Here is a 16835-nt window from a genome sequence, read left to right as displayed (position 1 = left end):
CTGCCATTAAATCAAAAAAGAACTAAAATGAAGTTTTCTGAAATTATCTGAACATAAAAGAAATCATTTGGACAGCTGCTTAAATTATATTCATAAACGTCATACTTTTTCAATGCACTGTAGAGGAAATAAGTTCAAGTCAACTGTATTGTTAAAATAGTCTTATTATCTACTTTCGTGTGAAATATCTCGTAAAAGGTATGGAGCATTGCCAAGAACATTTCTGAAAGTAAAAACTACAAGAACAAAATGATTAGTTCTCGTTCACAGTTATAACATTAAAATCATTTTTTTAAGGTGTTTGCCGAGTACCTTCAAAGTTAGTCATTGTGGAATATCAAGGTTTACCCACATCATTTCTAATATGAGATTCAGAATGATGTGGTTTTATTTTTTCATTACTATATTGTTTTCTTAGTTGTCAATATTTTTTAAAAAAAGGAAAAAATGGGTACATCAAAAAACAAATAACTCACCACAAGATCTGGATCCTGCATCAAATTCAGAATGGCTTCATATAACTGGGGTCTTAATTCAGACTTAAATTTCACAGAAATCCATTGTCCAATCAGCCAAATCACCCTTCTTCGTATGAGCTTGTATCTGGAAATTGGGAAACGAACATTTAAGCTGAGAAATACTTTAGCAAAGCATTAATACAGAATATATTACTTTAAAAAAATTAGTTATTTAAAAGATTCAATATTACATTACCTTAGGCAAAAAAAATGTAGCTCTGATGCTAAATATCTATTTCGACGGACATTCTGCAAACTCAAACAGGCAATTACTACATCAGGTATTTTAAGTATTTTGCATTCGAATAACATACGTCATGTTCCATCCATACGTTTTCTAAATGCTTTTTCCAATACAAAGCCGCAGGGGAGCTGGAGCTAATCCCGGCAAGCAACAGGCACGAGTCAGGACACAACTGTGATAGGACGCCAGTCCATCGCAGGGGCAGACACAGACATAGACACATTCACACGAGGGCCAAAGTTCCCAAATGCCAACTAACCTACCAGTATGTCTTTGGATGGGATGAGCCTGGAGCACCTGGAGGAAACTCACACAAACATGGGGAGCACCACAGGAATTGAAGGCAGGGCCCCATGCATCACCATGCTACCCATAAGTTATACAGTCAATATATTCAATAAGACAAATAGGTACTTATTTTCCCCATTTCATAGTTTATGAGTACTTTTTCTGACACACATTAACATGTACTTCATTGTTCACCAAAGTATTTAACATTTTGTAAACTGTAATGTTATTTCTTAGTTTATTTTTTTCTCCTGTGATTTATTTCTTTTCAAGAATTTACCTGTCTGGATTAAAGCTTAGCTCAACGTTCAGAATACAGATCAACTCTGTACTCAGGACGTTTCATAATTGCTTTGTTGCAGAAATGTCCTGATGTTGAAATCTTTTTTGAAAAATTAATTTGGCACTTCTATTTAAGGAAAACATTGTTATCTTTTTGTTATCAAGAAAAAAAAGTTGATAAGAGAAGGATTTCAGCTTTTAAAGCTGTTGCCAAATCTCAGATGTACAGGACAGGCACTTTATCTTTCATCAATGAAATCACTAAAGAAAAGTCACTTTCAAAACAGACAGACTTCATCATCTGACAAGTTCTGTAATGAGAAAGTGCCAGGCTTCATGACAGGATATAAGACTATCCTATATAGCTATATCACCCTGTAGCTCTCAACTGGCCACCCACTGAAGCTAAGCAGGGTTGAGCCTGGTCAGTACCTGGATGTGAGACCTCCTGGGAAGCTGTGGTTGCTGCTGGAAGTGGTGTTAGTGGGACAAGTGAGGGGCGCCCACCCTGCAGTCTGTGTGGGTCCTAATGTCCCAGTGTAGTAACAAGGACACTATAGTGGGCGCCGTCTTTTGGATGAGACGTTAAACCGAGGTCCTGACTCTCGGTGGTCATTAAAGATCCCCGGGCATTTCTCGAGAAGAGCGGGGAGTTATCCCGGTGTCTGGGCCAAATTTTCCCCTTTGGCCTTTGCTGTGGGCTCCAAATTGTCTCCATGTATGATTGGCTTACACTTGCCCTGTGATGGACTGGAGCCCCGTCCAGGGTGTATCCTGCCTTGTGCTCGTTGCTTTACTATAGATGGTATTAAGCAGTTTGGTAAATGACATGACATTTGTACCCAATTCTAGACCACATTTTGCTCTCAAAAATGACACTTCAAACTTATATATGGCTTCTTAGACATAAAACTAGAAAATTAAAATAAAAAATACCCAGAAAATTACCACCTTTCAACTCCCTGTTGTACTTTTTGATACAAGCGATTTAATTTCCCAGAAACTAAGCTATTCAGAGAAACAACAGTAAAAAGAAATGACAGGCAAAAGGAATTATGCATCTGCTTAACAGATACTTTTATCTACTCAAAGGGTACTCATGAACAAAAAGAAAAAAAGGACTGAATTTGCTAACTATGGCAAATAGTGGAAAACAGGAACTTTTCACTCTCTCAATCAGTCTGTCGGTAGTAAACCTGATTTGAATACCGCTTTCCCCTTCATTCAGAGGGTACTTTGAACGTGTTAGCCTTGAAGCCTTGAAATCTAGTAGTTCACACTGAGCCTTTGGCTTCTGTCACATATTAATAAGCTGTGCCCCACTAAGGATAGCAAGGTCACCACCCATATCACACAAAGGAGATTTGGCTCTTCCTCAAACAGAAAGGGTGTTGCACTGAGTTTAAAATGTAGCCCTGGGATTACAGAGGCCTGTCAGGAACCTCTTAAAGACAAAACAGTGAAAGAATCCTCAAGACTTTCATCAGCAAACTGAGTCAATTCTTCCTAACAGCTTTTCACACCTAGATCAAGTGTGTGTTCATTCACGTCAGAGTGTGAAAATGGCCAAGTGTGAAACACCTAAAACTGCCATTTACATTAGAATGCAGACCAAACAAAGAAACTAGGGTTCACATAATCACAGAAAAAGTGGTTCCGTTCATTTGAGCAGTGGCCAACAGAATTAAGAATTCACATTATTTTAGCTTAAAATACAACAAAGAGGAGGTAATTTATTGTCCACTGTCCACTACATAAAGAAAGTTACATAACAATACATCATAATAATGTGTTTTTATCACTGTTACATTAAGTTTAAACTCAGTATGGAATAGGTTTGTCTGATACACTTGCTTATCATATCGCCAAAAACTCCACATCCCTCATATTTTCCAAATTCCTTAGACCTGCTCAACATGTGAAGTCACAATATTGTTATAATTGTCATTAATAACAGTAGAATCATAGTACTCAAAAGAATGATAATAGCAACAGCAGCAAAATATTAAAGAGACAATATTTGACTATTACTAGTAATATTTTACAGGTTGGGGGGAAATGATGTAGCATCACTGTGCCCAGGAAGCAGATGTTTGTTTGTTTTGATTTTTTTTCCCATGCAAACAATTAACAGAGCAATCAAGCTATCTCCATAGCTTTCAGTTCTAAAATATGTTTCACTTTTATACCACACTCAACCCCCCATGCTGAAAGTGAACATCGTCACAAATACAATTATGCCAACCATACAATGTAACTAAAATAACTAGCAGTTAAGCATGGTACAGGTTATGTATCAAAATATAAATATTGCCTTTTAAAGAAGAAAATACAGAATGAAAGTATTTTTGCAAACCAATAAAATACTAGGAAAATAAAATGTATACTCATTAGAAATAACCTTAATAACGTAAGGCTATTTGCTCAACTGCAAATCACCATTAAGATACCTATTACCGAGTCTCTTCCTACAAGTCTAACAGCTACATAATGCCTTCTGGGATATCTTAAGACTCTGAGGTGCTCAACAAGTACTTATTAAACTACTTATTGACAGGAACACTAAACCCCCTGCATAGAGAATGCGAAAGATATATATCAAAGAGAATTAAATCCTAGCATCTGTCTGGATGTGCTCCATATTTAGGAAATGAAAAGCTGAAAAAACAAGATTTGTTTTACACTTTAAAAATACATATAGATAGAAATTTCCTGATAGAATGCCTCCAAACTGACCAAATGGGAAAGGATCCTGCAATATAAGTATACATGTTGCATTTCTGTAAATCCTATATAGTATAAAGTAATTCAAATGGGACCATTCACATGGCAAAATGAAAAGTCAGTTTTGACAGAGCACAAGCTGCAGAGTCATAATAAAAGGAGAATTTCTGAGCTCAGAGGCCATAGAAAAGGCACTGCATGAAAATCATATGCCAGGGTTAACAATCTTTAACATTGATGAAATAAGCATTACAGAAATTCCTGTAATGTTGATGGAAACATATTTCACTTTTATTCAGGTTCAGAGATGTTAAAGCTGGCACTCCATTTTTGACCAGCATACAGATTCTGATACTTATGCTCTGCTAACTGTAACAGTGGTAAATGCAAGCAGAAATAAATGTGCTGCTACATAAATTCAGATGACTAGACTCCGTGAAACCAGCAAGCTGTTCTGGTGACTGTTTGCATTCTTATTGTTCATAAATGACAAAGGACATGAAGTAGAAACCAAACACTCAGTAAAGTTCAGCAATATTACTCGGCTACCTCACTGAACTATTAATTAAGAGGTACTATTGTGAGAGAAAGTTGAGACCTTCAGGATTAAAAAAAAATGATAATAAAGGCTCACTTTAGCACTGTTGATGTTTCACAAATAATAAAAATTGCTATCGCATCAAGCAAAGCCAAAAACTGTATTAACACACTCATACACTTGCCTGTTGAGCTTCCAGTGAAAGGGTACAGATTTATGTTTGTTTATGGGAATATGTGAGACAATTAATTTTAATTAAAAAATAATTAGTGAAAACGTACTTTACATTTCCTAAAATGACTTAAATATGCCACTAAACATGGAAGAGATGCATATACTGTATAAGATGTGCCGATAATTACCACTCAACAGCAGACTTTGAAGCTTGGACAATAATCTCACCAAACCAAATTAGAAACGGAGAGTTTTAATTACTTATTAAATTAATTTCTGACACACAAACAAATGATATTTTCTTATTTCTTTTTATATCTCTTGCAATTTTCTAGGTCCATTATACATGATTACTTATGACAGACACCATTACTATCTCCAGTGATGGCTACACTCTTAATGATGGTTTAAAAAAAAATCTGGAAGGTACCAAACAAAACCCTTGTTTCTAATGTTCCAGGCGGAATCTACTGCATTTGCATTCCTCTACTTCTCCTACTGCACAATGAACCTGTGTGTAAGAACATAACAAGAGAAAATATATACTCCACGAATGTGCAGCTCAGCTATCAAACTAAGAAAATAAAATAATGACCACTGTGCCATGTACCTTGGTTTTGTTCACAAAAGTTAGTTGTTATAAACATCTGTTGGAAAAGGAGTAATATGGGCTATGGAGATGCCTAGTTGCTTAGTAAAGGCATTAGTATTATTTTCATGATATTCAACTTACATCTATGCATTTTTTGTATTTTTAAGGTTACAGTAGTTACTCCTTCGCAGAATTATAACCAGGCACATAGCAGAACCAGGGCTAGTTATCAAGCATACACCTTTTTAAATCTCAGGATGTGCTTTTCTCTGTTTGGAAAGTACTAATGGTGCTCTCCTATATGAGCCCAGCAGAAGTCCAGAATATTTGTGGTAAGCTGTATTCTGCACAACACTGTAACCAATAACAGAAAGCATGAAGAGGACATGGAAGTAACTGGGATGAAAAAGAGAGTGATAAACAACCCGAGTCAGCACAACCACCCTGGCAAGCTGAAGCTGGGAGGTAAAACTGTTATCAAATCATTCAACATTTTCTTTCTTAGGGGATTTTTTTAAATTTCCAAAAGCTCTAATTCTCCGTCACTAAATTTTGTTATTGTATTTTTATCATGCTCCTTGGTATCAGGCTGCATACTTTAGTACCCACGTCAAAAGAATGCCAAGGGTTTCTAACTATGGTGCCTGTAAGTATAAATATAAGTATAAGTCCTTCACACAATGTGGACATGTGCAGCTTCTTTTACCGATTATGAACTAACGACTTTGGTAAATTAGTCTTCAACTTCACATACATTGCGGCCTAATTTGAATCACACATCACGTGGCTTTACGCACAACAACCTTTTATTTTTTGTACATAGGGTTTTCTGAAATAAGTCTTCCAAAGAGTTCACTTTAACTTACTGAACCTTTTCACCTCAAGTGCGAAATGTGATAAGACACTTCTGAATCTATACATGAAAAGGCACTGCATGCCCCGAAAACATGCAGAAAGAAAGATCAATAAACCACCCCCAATTCAATATAAGACTCAGACCTAATGTAATCTGATGACGGGACCCCAACTATAGTAATGTAATCAACACCAAAACATCAGAAACCTTTGTGGTATAGAAAAACTGCATTTTCTATAGAATTTCATGGAAGAGCAAAAGTGCCAAAAGAAAATCCCAAAATGTTTACAGAGGTCTGCATATTAAAGGATCACCCTTTGCCACCACACCATTAATGTCAAAACCTTCAGTTAGATGGATGTCAATGACAATATTACTACATGTATGACTGGAGGTATGCTTATACCTAGTAGGTGGCTACTTAAGTTCATTCACTGTAACAAAAATGTCAAACACCACCAATGTCAAAGCTAAAACCTTTTTATTTAAATCTACCTTCTGTTCATCAAATATTTTGCAAGAATTATTAGTTTCCTGAAAGAAAAATGCACTATAAAAGTGATAAGAAAAAGCCCAGCATTGTAACCTTGAAATATTACTAATAAAATGCTAATTTTAAAGGTTTTACTTGGGAATCTTTCTCACCAAACAACTGTGACATAGGAAGTTACAAGTTATAAGACACTTCTTAATGTAAGTGCACAGCTAGGCAATTTCAAAGAGCCTACTGCATGAAGTAGATACACAGCTTAGTACACTGTCGGAGCATTAAAAGCTGTGGGAGATGGTCATGCTTTTAATTTTCGCTGTATGCTCCAGGGCAATGAATCCTTCTTAAGTGTCCTACTTCCTTTGATATATTAGGAAGATGCTTCATATTTTTATACTGAGGACCTGAATTAATTATACCTCATTTTTCTGGACCAAATGAATATTATAGCAATTAGGCCTGAGGTTGATAAGAGCTCTATTAATGCTATGAACATTTCAGTGTTTTTTTTTTATGTTGTTGATATCTACCTTCTCTACTCCCAGGCTGCTAGAACATCTCTAAAATCTGTTCCTGTCAATATCTGCTTAAGGCAAAAAGAAGTCATGCATGCACTTATGTACACTGAAAGACAGAGATTAAAATACTTGGCACAGCACTGGCTGTGAAACCACCATCCATGGAAATAAACTGACACTTGAGGAAACAAACAATCTGACTAACACATTTGAACAGGACAAATCAAACAAAATTCTTGACCAAACGAAGAAAAAAACCCAACAGATTTTCTCTTTGGTCATCTGATTGTATGGTTATGTTTAACTGGCAGGAGGAATGAATGCAGCCAGTTAAACTAAGTCCCAAGAAGAAAGTGACTAAAAACTAAACTTCAGAGTGCCAAGAGGTTTCTGCTGTGGATTCATCACAGGACCCAGGCAATGATGAGAGGTATTGGAGAGCCGCCGACAGAACATAGTGTTGCACAACTGATCACCGTCTGCTGTAGGCAAGTTTAGTTTTTAATCACAGTCTTAAGGGGGGGGAGAAGGGGGCCCTGCACCGGCCAGCGCCTCCCACAATCCCCAGTCCCACTTCAAACACGTTAAGTGACACACAAAACTCTTATTTTAACTCAAGGTGAAATCTAAAGTAAGTGGGAGAGCAGATGCTTTATTCAGAACTGGAGGCATGTCCCGTGCTAACTATGTCACAGGCCATCAGTTGCCAGCTAAAAGTGACTGGGGCAGAACTAAACTGGCTTGGAAAAAGTTAGCCGGTGGAAAAATGGCCAGCACAAGCAGGGATATGGACAAATTAAAAAAATTAGACCAACCTACTGTATATAGGGTGTGAGAAAAGAAAAAGGAAGCAGAAGAGGGAGGATGCAAATGTGGCACTTCAAAGGTCTTTGAAAACGTTCTTTGTAAAAACCAGGAATAAGAAACAGACACAGGTGGTGATCTCGACGACAACAAGGATGTTAGATTTGAGACACCCAAAGGTGCCGATAGCATTAGCAACAATGGCGATTAGTAGTTATGTTCAGTTCTGTATGTCTGTTTGCGCAGGCCAGTTAGGCACAACTAACAAAAGACATGGGACAACTTTGATATTGACCAAGGTCAACCAATACTCTGTAATTGCTGTGTAATGAGTCAGTATAAATATAGCAAACTTTTGACATTATGAAGTTAAGCAGAGTTTCAGGTGAAAGAAGTGAGCTAGTTCATTTTTTTGCAGTTTCTCTGCAATTACTATTCCTCTTATTATCTATCAATTAACCAGCTCTCAATTATTCAAAGGCAAGAATCTCTACTGCCTGTATTGTGAATTAATCTTTTATAATAATTTTAATATAGCTTTCCCAAAAATCTAACATCATATAAATGCTCAGTTTGTATCCTTAACTGCAACTGCTTTTTCAAAGATCTACAAATTAACCTCTAGTTTTGTTCTAATTGTTTCCATAACCTTACATATCACAGAAGTAAGACTTTGTGTCTATAATTGTTAGGTTCAAAACTCTTCCATTTTATAAATCAGAAGTATTGTACATTAGTAATTTTCTAGTGAAAGGTTACAACTTGTCTTGAGTGACTACAGCAAGATATTTGTTAATGGCCAAGGGAAAACATCTCCTGTTTCCTCAAAAACAATTGGAAGGACACCATTGGGCCCGGAAGATTTCTTCTAAGTGCTTCAAGTACTGTACCACATTGCAATTATTTAATATAACATTTTGTCTATCCTCAGACAAAGGCATGTTATTGATTTTCTTTCTTGGTAGGAACCAGGGTAAAATATCAAATTTAGTAGTTATTTCATTCCACTCCTTAACAGTTCAGTAATGCTTAAATATTTTATTTCCTTATGAAAGAAAAGGGAACTAACATTATTAACAAAAAAAAACATATGCCATTCTAATCAAAACTAATGGAAAATGAATCAATAAACAGAATCCGAAAATAGAATTAAAAAAAGATTTATTCATTATACTTTCTGTGAATACTAGAAAGGTAATATATTTTCCAAAGATCAATAAAAGAATAGCAATATGTGTAAACTTGTATTCTTGACAAGGTACTTCACTCAAATTAGTCCAGTATGAGCCCTCTGTACAAATGGGTCTGAGGATCATCACTGTATATGAAAATATTTGCTCTCAAAGGACTTGCCTGGTATAACAAACAAAAAATTAACAAAAAAAATACCAATAGGGATATGAAAACAGTACAGATTTCTTTTTTATAATGCTAATTTATTCACTGGTTTAATTTAGGAAAATCTTATTTAAGCTTAGAGATTATAAGAAATTAATTCTTACAAGTCATCCCACAAATTATGTTTGAAAACATGTGTCTGCAGCAATAACCCCAAACAAAGGTTTGAAGAAACAATTAGCAAATGTAGGTTATTTGTAGTTTATGTCTAACCTCCAGATACAAGGATTATCTCCTGTGAAATGGTTCTAAGTACACAGAAAAAGTTTTTTGGGGAACTTTTCTGATAATTTTCAAGGAAATCAAACTAGGCTATGTATACATGTAATAGGTTTATTCCATGCTGAAAAAAAAGAAGAAAGAGAACACAACGTTTCGGCCATGGTGCCTTCTTCAGGTGTGGGTCCAGACCTGAAGGCGGCTCCACGGCCGAAACGTTGTGTTCTCTTTCTTCTTTTTTTCAGCATGGAATAAACCTATTACTTTTTCCTTTGCAGCCTACGCATGCTGACGCAGCTACCCACCTGAACTACTATGTATACATGGGTTACTTAAATATTACCCTTGGCACTCGTGAAAAAAAACAGGCATTCTCAGGAACATGAGAGACTCTGAATGTAAACAAAATTGGTAAAAACAAAAAAGGTATAAATCCACATTATGTAATGGACACTAATGTTACACATATGTAAACCAAACAAATAATGAACTGGCACAGTAATGTCACCTTGGAACAAATGCTGTTTATTTAAAGTCACCAATTATGACAGTTGCTCTCAGTACATTAAGACAAGTCAATACAGATGCCTTAACAAGTGACAATCCATTCAATCAGTGTAGCTTATCTGTCTGAGCTGCAAAAAACGGGAAATGGAAAAGCACTGCTCTTCGTGCCAGTCATATTTAAACTTTAATTTAAGCCTATCTTTAAGGTTTGTCCTGCTAATACTTACTCCATGTCAACCCTGATGTCTAAAACTCACCATAATTTATTTTATATTTTCTGAATCATGGGGACAGATGGTATTTTAAAAGCAATATTCAAACTTTTAACATAAATCCACAGGAGCCATTCATGGTATTTTATATATTTATTTTGATCAATTTTAACATGTGTATAATACACATTTTTGCAAAAAACATTTTAAATAGTTTCTTGGACTATAGAGGCAATATCCTCTCCTCATCTTCTAATATAGCTACAAGTAATTCAATTGTTCTGCATTGTTCTGTGAACTGTAATTTGACTACCTCTATAGTTGAAAGACCAGAGATTGTACCAGTCTCAAGTTGGGGTGGTGGGTTTGAAGAAAATAAAGGATTGCTCTGAGGGTTAAAGGTGCCCCCTTTACAGGGCTTTCACATTACAACCGAAACGCTAACAAATGTTTAAAAGAATTTATCCTTTGAGTAGAATAGCCCTGAAAATGCAACAGGAAATTTATTTTTTTCCTCAGTCCCCAAGCATAAAGATTGTATTGCATTTTTATTGTAGTGATGCCTAAAGAAGTTAAACTCCACATGTTGTAGAAACATGGTTGCTTGCTACTTTTTCTCAGATTTATACAACTAGAAGTTTTATTGAAAGAAGTGCTGACATTCATTACATTACAGGAGCCAATGGCACATTCGGCTATGTTGACTCTGGAGGTACTACAGAGTCGCAAGTCCTGTCTCTGTAGAGCAGTGAAATGAGAAGGCCTTCAGCACAAGGGCACCCATCTAAAGAAATCGATCATCAATTAGACAGAAGAGTCTGCTGCTGTGTCAGCAACCTCACATACACTGAGAGAAGGAGTAGGTTTTCCCTGCTCTGAATATCTGGTGAGGACAATGTAGTTGCCATCAACATTTTTTTGCCTGCAAGGCGTAGAGCAAAATGGGTCTCAAGGCACCTCTGAACATGCGGGAAAAAATCAATCAGAACAAAGAGCTGCCTAATCAATCAACTACTATGTAAGTTATATTGGGCACGATATTTATCTAAAAAGTACACAAGTACACTTCATGTACATGGACAGAAAGCTCAACACAATCCCATGGTCTATAATATTATCTAGAAAGTCCAATGTCACGGTTCATAACTAAAGGTTATTTAACTTTGGAATTTCCTCACCAATTTCACAACCTCTAAGTTATTTCTGAATTTTTCAAAAACTAGCATAAGGTAACTTGTAGATTGGTATATTCAGAGCTATCCTTTAACAAAATATATCTTACAAGCACACTAAACTCAACCCTTTCAAAGGTGGTTTGAGGTTATTCCTAAGCATATTTGCTACGTCATATGGATGTATTCAAATATACATTTTGATTCTAAGCGATACAAAAACATCAGAAATTCTCAATTTTGTCATTCTAATCTTTTTAATTAGATGTGCACTGCTCAGTTTAAACAATTACTGCTCCAGTTCATGAACACCAAGTATCACCATAAAATCACTGCTGAAGTTACATAACAGTAATAAATGTCGACCTTCACATTGTTCTCCAGTGAGATATTTTTCCTATAAAAGAACACACTGAAAGATCTTAATCATAAGACTCACTTAGGGCTTAAGCTGGTAATACAACATATGACACTTCATCTTTGTCCCCGGGTACTCAAAGTGATAGCACATAATGATGGAGGGTCTCACATAAGAATGCTGACCACAGCAAAAGATGTTAAAAGATAAAGTAAGAAAGCAAACCAGAAGGAAGGTCAAATGAAGAATGATCATTCAGTGTTACTTAAACAGACTTCTTTCAGTCCAAAGGCTATAATAAAATATAAGAGAAAACCAAGCATGTTTAAAAAATCAAATTTAATATTTAATTATTGCATAATGTGAACAATTTACCCGTGTTAGACAAGAAGGCTTTGTCTAAGAAGAAGAGCAGGAGAGTGTGTACTTACACTAGCAATCTAAAAACTATTTTACACTACTGACATGCCAACACTGCTGTGTATGATAAAGCATGAATCTATCAAGTGTAGTAAACAATTATCATAAATTGGTAAAATGGTCATTCCTGTACTATGTGATGAAATTGAAATTAATTTCTTGTGTGCCCTCCCTTCCTTCAATTGTCAATGTGAACTCCAACTGCAAATAGTATTGATGACTTCTAAGCAGCTTCTATCAATTTCCCTACGGGATTAATAAAGTATTATCTTTCTATCAATCTTATTATTATGAAGTATTATAGCAAAGTACTATGGCAGGATGACTGTTATGGAGTGGAGTATTAGTAGTTAGGAAAGAATGGACAAAAACGTATTTTTCAGCTATGAAACACATAACGCCTATAAACTCTATCGTTATGAAATAATTACATAAAATTACATTTTAGCTGTTATACTGCATAATAACTATGTCTTCAGAAACAATTAATACGTTTCATTTGCACTTCTAATCAAAACGGCTTCTGCATCAGTAATATTTACTTAAGGCTTTTAGTTAAAAAAAAAGAGTCTGCTTAATGCCAAGGACACTAATAAGCCCTTACAAAGAAAGACTGGAGTAATGTACTGGTGTGTAATTGGTATAGCACTATCTTTTTTACACTGATATTAGCCACATTACAGAGGAAAATACAGTTATAGTGGTGCTAGAAAGTTTGTGAACCCTTTAGAATTTAATGAACCTCTGCATAAATATGACCTAAAATGTGATCAGATCTTCATCCAAGTCATAAAAATAGATAAAGAGAACCCAATAAAACAAATAACACATAAAAAGGATATAATTTTTCTTTCATTTATTGATCAAAATGATCCAACATTAAATGTCTTTGACGGAAAAAGTATGTGAACCTTTAGGATTATCAGCTCAGTTAATTAGAGTCAGGAATGTCAATCAATGGGATGAAAATCAGGTGTGAGTTTGGGTGGCACTGCCCTATTTAAAAAACATAAAAATGTGAGTCTTCTCTACCAAAGTCTGGAAAGTCTGGTATTCACCACACAGGTTTGTGAACGCATGCGATGCCTCAATCAAAGGAGATTTCTGAGGACCTCAGAAAAAGAGTTGTCGATGCTCATCAGGCTTGAAAAGGTTACAAAACAATTTCTAAAGACTTTGGGCTTCGCCAATCACTGTCAAGCACCCCTTGACACCGTCAAGCAGATAGAGTACAAATGGAGAAAATTCAACACCATTGTTACTCTCCCCAGGAGTGGTCTTCCAACAAAAATCACTCCAAGAGCAAGGCGTATAATACTGGAGATCACAAAAAAACCCAGGGTTAAGTCTAAGGATCTGCAGGCCTCTCTTGCACTGGCTAATGTCAGTGTTCATGGGTCCACCATCAGGCAAACACTGAACAAGAACAGTGTACATGGGAGGATAGCAAGGAGGAAGCCACTTCTCTCCAAAAAAACATTGCTGCCTGTTTAAAGTTTGCTAAAGACCACCTGGATGAGCCAGAAGACCAATGGAGTAATGTTCTGTGGACAGATGAGTTGAAAATAGAACTTTTTGGCTTAAATGAGAAACTTTATGTTTGGCAAAAACCAAACACTGCATTCCAACCTAAAAGAACGTCATCCCAACCATGAAACACGGTGGTGGCAGTATCTTGGTTTGAGGCTGTTTTGCTGCCACAGGACCAGGACGAGTTGCCATCATTGATGGAACTATGAATTCTGGATTGTACCAGCAAATTCCACAGGAGAATGTCAGGGTGTCTGTCCGTGAACTGAAGCTCAACAGAAGGTGGGTCTTGCAACAAGACAACGACCCTAAACACACAAGTCAGCCTACCAAAGAATGGTTGAAGCAGAAGAAATTTCACGTTTTGGAATGACCGAGTCAAAGTCCAGACCTTAATCCAATGGAAACGCTGTGGCAGAACCTGAAGAGGGGAGTTCATGCAAGAAAGCCCACCAACATCACTGAGTTGTAGCAGTTCTATAAGGAGGAATGGGCCAAAACTCCTCCAAGCCGATGTGTGGGACTGATTAAGTTACCGTAAACGTTTGGTTGAAGTCACTGCTGTTCAAGGGGGTCACATCAGTTACCGAAAACATAGGTTCACATAATTGTTCCCCACAAAGACATTTAATGTTGGATCATTTTGATCAATAAATGAATGAAAAGGTATATCCTTTTGTGTGTTATCTTTACTTTTATGACTTAGATGAAGATCTGATCACATTTTAGGTCAAATTTATGCAGAAATTCGAAAACAATCCTAAAGGGTTCACAAACGTACTAGCACCACTGAAGGATAGATATTTACGTCTTGATTCAAAAAGGGGGTGAGGTGATAATCATACTTGAAACACATCTCATCTGAAGAATGACTACATCATTGTTTATCTAAGTATATACATAGAGGAACATAATATTTCTATGTACTTCCATTCTTACAGCCAGGTAGATCTGCAGATTTCATGACAAAATGTGTACAACTCTGACAGTATTCCTGTGGAGCTATGGGTTGTAAACTTTAAAATAATGTCAACCCATTAATTCCCAGGCACCTGTTCCATTTTAGAGGTTTCACTCCAATTCCTTAGATGTAATCAATTCCACTCTTTCTCACTACCAGCTCTATTAGTGTCTACCTACTTTCCGGTCTCATTCAATGACTCCACAAAAGGGTTCAAGCTGAAAGTATTGAAAATGACCCCATCATTGTAAAGCTGAAGCACCTCATGGGTCTTAACTTAAAGTGACCCTTGGTGGGCTTATAAATGTGAATTTTTATGATAATTATTTTTTTTTTCATCATGATAGTACTAGAACACCACAAACCAAGTCTGGAGTCAGTTGGCCTAACAGACTTGGAGCAGGAACAGTTCACATATTGGGTCACATCTGGTAATGCAATTCGTGATCCAGTTGGGCATAAAACATATTTTAACAACTTGTAAGGTACAGCACAGATCTTAAGTATTTTTGAGCTTTCAGTTAAATATTTGAATTTATAAAGAGTATATAATGAGAATAATGTGCAACTTTATGTGGCTGGTGAAGTAGTTTAACATTACTTAAGTAAATTCTCCTGTCTCTGTATGTTCCCACAAATATTGAAATTCAAGCCATACTTCACCAAAGTAATATGACATATTGACCATTTGTCAATTATTATAAATTGGTAAAACAGCCTTAGAAACAACTCAGGGATAAAGTGTAAGAGAGGCATGGATCAGGAAAAGATTCCTTATCCCTTTGAATACAGAGAAGTCCATTATTAAGTGGAAAGTGCATCATATCTCCAGGACATTGTCTAGCACAAGCTGAACAGCCAGGCACGCAGAAACTTGGTTAGGGATGCAATTACGACTTTGAAATATGTGCAAAGTTGTCTGAGATGGGAGTTGCTGTTCATACTCTGATGACATCACAGTCCCTACATTAAACTAGCTTGTATGGGTGCCAAGCAAGCAAAAGGACTTCATCGAAAAAGATTAATCTCTTTGATTAATGAGGTATACTGCTGATATAGCAGGTGGTCTAATGGTCAAATGAGGAAAAATGTAACTTTTGGGACTTAATCCAAAGTGTTTGGGGCAAGCTCTTTACAGCATATCTCCCAGTCAGCCCCACCCCAGTTCTTACGCATAATGGCAGTAACAACATGTTATGGGGATATTTCTCAGCAGGGAATGACAAATGCATCAGTATTAATGCATAAAAGGATGGTGCAAAGTACAGGGAAAATCTTAGAGAAAAACTGTTTGAATCAATTGGGAACCTACAACTGGGTCAAACATTCACACCTCTACAGGACAATGACTTGAAGTACAAGACCAAAAACAACACTGAAGTGCTCTCAAAAAAAGAATGTGAGTACCCTTGGGTGGCCAAAATCTTGAATTCAACAGAACAGTCGACACAGGTGCTTCTACCAAGCATTGACATAGGGGGGTATAACACTTAAGCAATTAAGTAAATTTAATTAATTTCACCTTATCATGTTTTTCTTCATAAAATTCAACCTTCAACATTCAGCCATAATATTTTCAAGATTAATCATTACATATTTGAATAAAAAAAGTCATTTGAAAAGATATACTGTATACTTGCCATTAAGCAAAATTAAAGTACGATATTATTTCCAGGACTGGAATATTTTTGTAAAGCACCTAATGAAGAGAAAACTCAGGCAATTAAAAGGTTAATTGAAATATAAAAATACGAGAGTTAAGAACAATATCATAATGGTTCATAATATCCTCACCATTAAAATATTCTCTTGAAGTAGACATAGTGGGGATAATAAAAAAACAAAGATTATTGGATTCTAACTAGTAATAGAATGTGAAATAATATAATGTCTTGCAATCATTCAACCATAATAGCATGAATGAAGAGATACAATGATCATCCTACTTAAAATCAATTAATCAGGATAATTAAACTGCAATATTGTTTCAACTTCAATATTGTATGTTGACGATGTTATGATAGCTAGTG

The 16835-nt window shown here is 36.0% G+C and overlaps 1 protein-coding gene across 1 annotated transcript in view; it reads right to left on the bottom strand.

The window, feature by feature from the left end:
* ipo11 (importin 11) overlaps nucleotides 1–16835 on the bottom strand; it is a 262035-nt gene that overhangs the window by 161752 nt on the left and 83448 nt on the right. The window contains exon 16 of the mRNA XM_006626819.3: nucleotides 477–603. Within this exon, the coding sequence (XP_006626882.2) occupies nucleotides 477–603 (127 nt within the window). The remainder of the gene's footprint in view (nucleotides 1–476; nucleotides 604–16835) is intronic.

Source organism: Lepisosteus oculatus, chromosome 3 (genome assembly GCF_040954835.1).
Source record: "Lepisosteus oculatus isolate fLepOcu1 chromosome 3, fLepOcu1.hap2, whole genome shotgun sequence".
NCBI lineage: Eukaryota > Metazoa > Chordata > Actinopteri > Semionotiformes > Lepisosteidae > Lepisosteus > Lepisosteus oculatus.
Note: the sequence above shows the minus strand (reverse complement) of the source record. Positions and strands in the feature narration are given on the sequence as shown.